Raw genomic sequence first — 6,441 nt, 5'->3', positions numbered from 1 at the left:
ATCCATATGGCCTCAATAATGACTGGGAAGTAACTTGTTTCTTCTAATCATAATATATACATATACACATTATGTTGTTACTAAATTATGTTTATTATATTCTAAAAAGTGTCAATTTATAACAATAGTTGCTGTAACCAATATGACATGTTATATGCAAATTGAGTTTTGCAATAAAAAATCCTTTTTTTTAATGATTGATAATTTTAATTGATTCAAGCATATAAGGCATAGGATATCCTGTGACCTCACCTCTGATGAAGTGCCAAAAAAAGGCATGAAATGCGTCAGATGACCACACATGTCATAGAGCAGGAAGTTCATCTGTAACTGATGCCTGTCCATTATTTTAAAAGTACAAATAAAGTCTTTTTTTGATTTTAATTCCTATTTGCGGGATAATTTTCTCACCCACAAAACCCTGTGCATGTAATATTGACTGGAATGGAGACCAGTAAGAGGAAAAGCCTGCATAGGAGCAAGCACAATGAAAAGGCGATTGCTTGGACTAGGACATGTACCTGTATGTTTTTTTAACTTTTGACTACTTCTTTAGTTAAGCTTTAGTTCTTCTTTAACAAATATGTGTATAGTCTTGTGGGACTACCAATTCTATTCCAAAATGTTACCCATTGAGAGCCAAGAGATGTAGCTTGAAGCTTTGGCCTTGGGTCATACTTTGGAGAGCATTGCTGTACACAAATTTGTCCCAAGACTGAGACTAAGTTGGCATAACCAAAAATACACAAACTATTTCTTATAAAAGTAGCATTATATATGTGGGGTGCCGAGAGAGAGATAACAAATGAGTTGATCAGCATTTTGATGGAATTAGTAGTTCCACCAGTTGTGGGGACAAACAGTGAAAGCCCAACTTACCCTGATTTTCCATTTCCAGGGCATGGAGGACATGACAGAGGGAACCCAGGTTTTGGTGTTGATGAAATGGTTCTTAACAAATTACAGGTATGGGACATGTTATCCTGAATTCTCGGGTCCTGGGGTTTTCTGGATAAGGGTTCTTTCTGTAATTTGAATCTCCATACCTTAAGTCTGCTTAAAATCAAAATCATTCAAACATTTAATAAATCAAATAGGGTTGTTTTTCCACCAAAAAAGGATTAATTAAATCATACAGTAGTTGGAATCAAGTACAAGGTACTGTTGTATTACTACAAAAAAAAAAAGAAACATTTAAATTATTTAATTAAAATTGAGTCTATGGGAGACAAAGTAAATGTTTATTTCAGCATATTAAAAGCATCCATTCCCTAATGAGAGACGACCTTTGCGTAATTCAGAGCATTCTGGATACTGGATTTCCGGATAACAGATCCTATACCTGTATTTTAGTCCCATGCGTTAAATATTTATAAAATGTTTTTGATTCTTGTTTGGTATTGGACTGTGGAAAGAAGAGCAAGAGCACTAAGGGGCCCCGAAGTACTTCTTCACCAAGTCTGGCTGTTTGCAGAGCACAGCTCAAGGTGTCCAAAGGAGTTGAGATGGGTAGATGCCTAAATGCCTTCCATCCCTCATGATGCACTGGGGAAACAGAACATAGAGACCAGTAGCAATTCAGGACCAATGGAAAGCAGTGTGCATAGTGCAAAAACATGGGCAGAAGCAAATGTTTATCAGTGTAGTTCAGGAATAGTGTGACAGTTTGCCTATTCCTGGTGTAGAGTGTATTGAAGGGAACACAGGAGTCAGATACAGCTGCAGTGCAGAGTATAATTTATTTATGTACATTTGCATAGAACACACAATTCTTCAGGCTGATATGTAGCTCTTCTTACAATTCTCACACTTACATGGTAAGCACCACCTCAGTGCCTCCTGATATATGTCTGTGTGGTAATAATATTATTATAAATATTCACTGTACAGAAACTGTGCTGCTGACCCCTAATTAACTTCCTGATAGGCCACCAGACTTTCACATGAGAGGATAGGTCAACACACACTATTTGCCACACCATAAACTGTGTACAGGTATGGGACCTGTTATCCAGAATGCTCGGGACCTGGGGTTTTCCGGATAACGGATCTTTCCGTAATTTGGGTCTTCATGCCTTAAGTCTACTAGAAATTCATTTAAACATTAAATAAATCCAATAGGCTGGTTTTCCTTCCAATAAGGATTAATTATATCTTAGTTGGGATCAAGTACAAGCTACTGTTTTATTATAACAGAGAAAAAGGAAATCATTTTTAAAATTTTGGATTATTTGGATAAAATGGAGTATGGGACACAGCCATTCCATAATTCGGAGCTTTCTGGATATCGGGTTTCCGGATAAGGGATCCTATACCTGTACATGAAACACAGTGCTATATTCATCAGGCACAAACTGCAATGTTCAACATAAGCACATTATCATTGATTACCAGTCACTTCTCTCAACAGCAAGTATCCAAACTCTTCCCCATTAAACACAGTGCTGTTAATGGCACAAACAGTTAACAGCTCTGAAATGTACTGATATTTCCATTACATGCTCACTGCTCTTGCATAGCACACACATACTCACACCATTTAAGCCCACTTAACTGGATAAAGATCATAAGAGAAGACACGTTCAAATAAAACATGTTAGGAAGAATGCACAGTTGCAAAAAGGAATTAAAATTGGTGTTATGTAGTAATTTTTGCAGGGTGATAAAAACCGACCCAATATTTGCCCAGGTCTAGTGATAGTAGTTGCTACCTGATGACATGACCAGTAGCAAACATTTCACAGTTACTTAGGGATGCACCGAATCCAGGATTCTGCCTTCTTCAGCAGGATTCAGATTCATCCGAATCCAAGTACCTGGCCAAACCGAATCGTTAACGTCACATGACTTTTTGTCATCAGCTTTAATCCTTGGTAATAATAACATATTTTTTTTATAACTCTTTATTTGAGATTTTTGTCAAATAATTGCATGAAATCACATTTCAGAACTATTTTTTCACATCATATTAGGTGGAACAGTGATGTGGTATGTACTTTTATGCAATCTACTCCTATGGAGTAGTGGCCATGAGTATATACCACTTAGTTTGTACTCTTATGAAGAAGCTGTGGATATGAGTCATACATAATAAAACAGTGTGGGACATAAAAATAAAAGATTTAACTTTAAACCATTAAAGCCCGGGGGAATCTTAAACTTAGTCCTTATGTACGCTTAGAGGGGAGAGGGGGTCTGTTCCCTCATATTTGACCTTGCTTCGAAGGGGGTAGTCAACTTTGGGTGAAAAGGGAGTTAGTTAGTTGTAGGGTTCAGTAAGTCCCACTGTGACCATACTTTGTCAAAGTTCATCAGCTGGGACCGATTTAGTGTTGCTAGTTACTCCATCCTTCTGATATCTTGGATAGCTACTTTTAACTCGTTGTCTATAGGAGGCCCTGGTTTCTTGCAGTTATGAGCTATAACACGTTTAGTTGCAGTCACTATGAGGTTGGCCTGTTTCTGGGTAATAATAACATTTTAAAGTATGTTGAAAGCTTTTACCCAGAAAAATTTTAGCAAAGAAACACAATTAGGGAAGGTTTATATGATCTTTAGATTTGGATGCTTTTTATTTAATACTGCTTTTGTTCACTTTAAATACATCATAGTCTGTCTCAAGCATCTCTATCTTTGGTACAACATGTGTACAACATAAATGCTCGGTCTAGTATCTAGTAACATGCCTCGTAAGAGCTTATATACAGTACTTTGAAGGCTACAGTTTTGCTGAATAAGATATATAAAAAATGTTTAAAGGCCTAAAATAAATATTGCTTTGATTATCTTATCCCTTCAAACAACAAACACCTATGTGCATTCTTCTCAGGGAGCTAAATTCCAACCGCCTTCTTTTGAAATGAGAGAACGATCCTCTCATAAAAATTGCAACGAGATCTGCCTATTCATTTACAAAGCTTGTTCAAACGTACAGATAAATTACAGCAAACATCAAAACACACGGCACTTCAGACAGATGACATTATATACAATGACCATCCAGAGTGGGACATCCACACTACATAGCTCTTCCAAAAAGTGGCCCCCAAATGAGTAAGACTTTCTACCAAATGACATTTCATTTAGTCAGACTTACACTTAAATATTTTTTATAGATGAAATCCTTTCCTTAGGCTGCATACTATTAAAATGCTTTATATATCAGTTAGTGTAACTCAGGGATCCCCAACCTTTAGAAGCCGTGAGCAACATTCAGAAGTAAAAGTAGTTGGGGAGCAACACTAGCATGAAAAATGTTCCTGGGTGCCAAAATAAGGGCTGTGATTGGCCATTTAGTAGCCCCTATGTGGATTGTCAACCTATATTGAGACTCTGTTTGGCAGTACATCTGGTTTTTATGCAACTAAAACTTGCCTCCAAGCCTGGAATCGAAAAATTAGCACCTGCTTTAAGGCCACTGGGAGCAACATCCAAGGGGTTGGAGAGCAACATGTTGCTCGCGAGCTACTGGTTGGGGATCACTGGTGTAACTGATACTTTATCTTTTGCCATTTTTCAACAATAATAAATGAGAAGCGTATTTTTATTACAGCACCTTTCACTGCAAGACTAAAAACACTGAGCCGTGCTACCACTTGCCAGCATCAGATCTGCACCATGATCGTAATCTAGTCTGAAAAACACAATTCATTCTTCCTGCATTAAGATGGCCATAGACATGCAGATTATAGCCTATGTCGGAAGAATGATTGTCCGTGCCAATCTTCCGACCTGCAACTAACCATCCATTCTAAAATAAAGAGAACAAATCACACAATGCTCAGGCCATTAATTGACAGACAGCAATCATACGAAAGTTATGTCTAACAAATAATAATGACAGTCTCACATTGATATGGGATAGATCTGCAGTATATGCCGAGATCTTATTGTTAGCCAATGTACTGTAAGTTTTTTAACCTGTCTGATCGACTGAACGACCATGGTACAAAAAAATATCAGGACACTCCCCCACACTGTCGTAGGAAATTGTAGGAACTGTCGTTTTGTATGTTGGTATCCTTGCATCTATGACTAGCTTTATTAAGCTCTGATACTTAAGGTGATCACCCGGTAATAACCCACTGGTCCAGTCCTTTTGCTAGGTAGGTAAGGCAGATGATGGCTTCGTATAAAATGCTGGTTTTGTTGACTCCATACTTAAACTATGGAATTAAAAATATCGTATAAAAAATATAGTCAAGTGGCTCAGTGCAGATGGAGTGTCCCAGTTAGGTCCTCTCCAGATATTGCAGCATGGATAAGGTCTTGAATTCTCCAGGTTTGCAAGGTCTTAAGTTCCAAGTCTACATTCTGGATGAGGGACCAGACAGCTCGTAGAATAAAACATAGGCGTCGCTACTTTTGACCTGACTGGAAGACATTGCAGTGACTCTGCAGGAGGGTAAAATAAGTTGGTTAGAACTGTCATGGGGATTAAATAGAGGAAATAATCAATTGAAGAGGCAATGTGAAAATTAAAGAAGGACAGAAAATCTCTAGGAAGGCAGAGAAAAGAGTAAAAGGGTGCCAAGAAGCATGATAAAGGGGATAAAATATGACCAGTTTATAGGTGTAATCTATTTTCAAACCAGCACAAAAAATAGCACTCATCTGTATGCACATTCTTTTACTATACATGGTAAGTTGAAGCTTTACTTCTGGGTAAAGTCCCTCAGAACAGCGCCCAAATGGCATTTTTTTGAGCTAAGCAGAATGACAGTTCCATTAAATATCATGACCCATGCTGTTATCTGTTAGCTAATCTTTCTAGATAAGTTTTCTGTAGAGGATAGACAGAAGAGTAGGCAAAAATAAGATAAGGGGGAGAGGAGGAGAAAGGACAGGTGTATGTCTTGAGTTGAAGACATGAGAAATGTGGGCACTCCTTACCTAGAATCATTAAATGTATACCACTCTCCGTTACTTGGGTTTTTGCAATAGGCTGTGTAATGTCCTCCCATAGTGGTTCCAGAGTGATTGGACACAGCATAGAGATTATATGTTGCATGAGCTGTAACAAGGCAATTCAGAGACATGTAACCATGTATACAGTATGTCTGGTAAGTACAAAGCTATCAGTAATAATGGCATAAATGTGATTTATATTTTTAAGTCCCCTAGTTTATGAAAATGTATTATGCATAAAAGCATAATCCATGTAGTAAATCCTGGCAACAACAGTAAATGGTCAGGTTGCTCATCTTCTTCTTCTTATCTGTGGGGTTATTCATCTATGTGGTTACAGCACAAAATATACCTTCTTATGTTGAAACATGGGCAACTGTGCCAATATAAATTGTGGAGGTACATTATTGGTGGTATTGTGGATTTTAGGTACTATACCAGGGACATTATGGGGCACCTATATTGGGGAATGGTGGAGGTGCATGCCTTAATATTGCCCCTGTGCTTAGATATAAATATATAAAAAACATAGCG

At 37.7% G+C, this 6,441-nt stretch overlaps 1 protein-coding gene across 4 annotated transcripts in view; it reads right to left on the bottom strand.

The window, feature by feature from the left end:
- Positions 1-4,408: 4,408 nt before the first annotated feature.
- The window catches only part of usp2.L (ubiquitin specific peptidase 2 L homeolog), a 53,538-nt gene continuing 51,505 nt past the window's right edge, over positions 4,409-6,441 (bottom strand). For all 4 annotated transcript variants that reach the window (XM_018225779.2, XM_018225778.2, XM_041569235.1 and 1 more), the window contains 2 exons: positions 5,893-6,013; positions 4,409-5,394 (listed from right to left, as the gene is read on the bottom strand). In XM_018225779.2, the coding sequence (XP_018081268.1) occupies positions 5,307-5,394; positions 5,893-6,013 (209 nt within the window). In that variant the 3' untranslated portion in view covers positions 4,409-5,306. The remainder of the gene's footprint in view (positions 5,395-5,892; positions 6,014-6,441) is intronic.

The sequence above is a fragment of the Xenopus laevis genome, chromosome 7L (assembly GCF_017654675.1).
Source record: "Xenopus laevis strain J_2021 chromosome 7L, Xenopus_laevis_v10.1, whole genome shotgun sequence".
NCBI lineage: Eukaryota > Metazoa > Chordata > Amphibia > Anura > Pipidae > Xenopus > Xenopus laevis.
The sequence above is the reverse complement of the archived record's forward strand: the minus strand, read 5'-3'. Positions and strand labels throughout refer to the sequence as shown.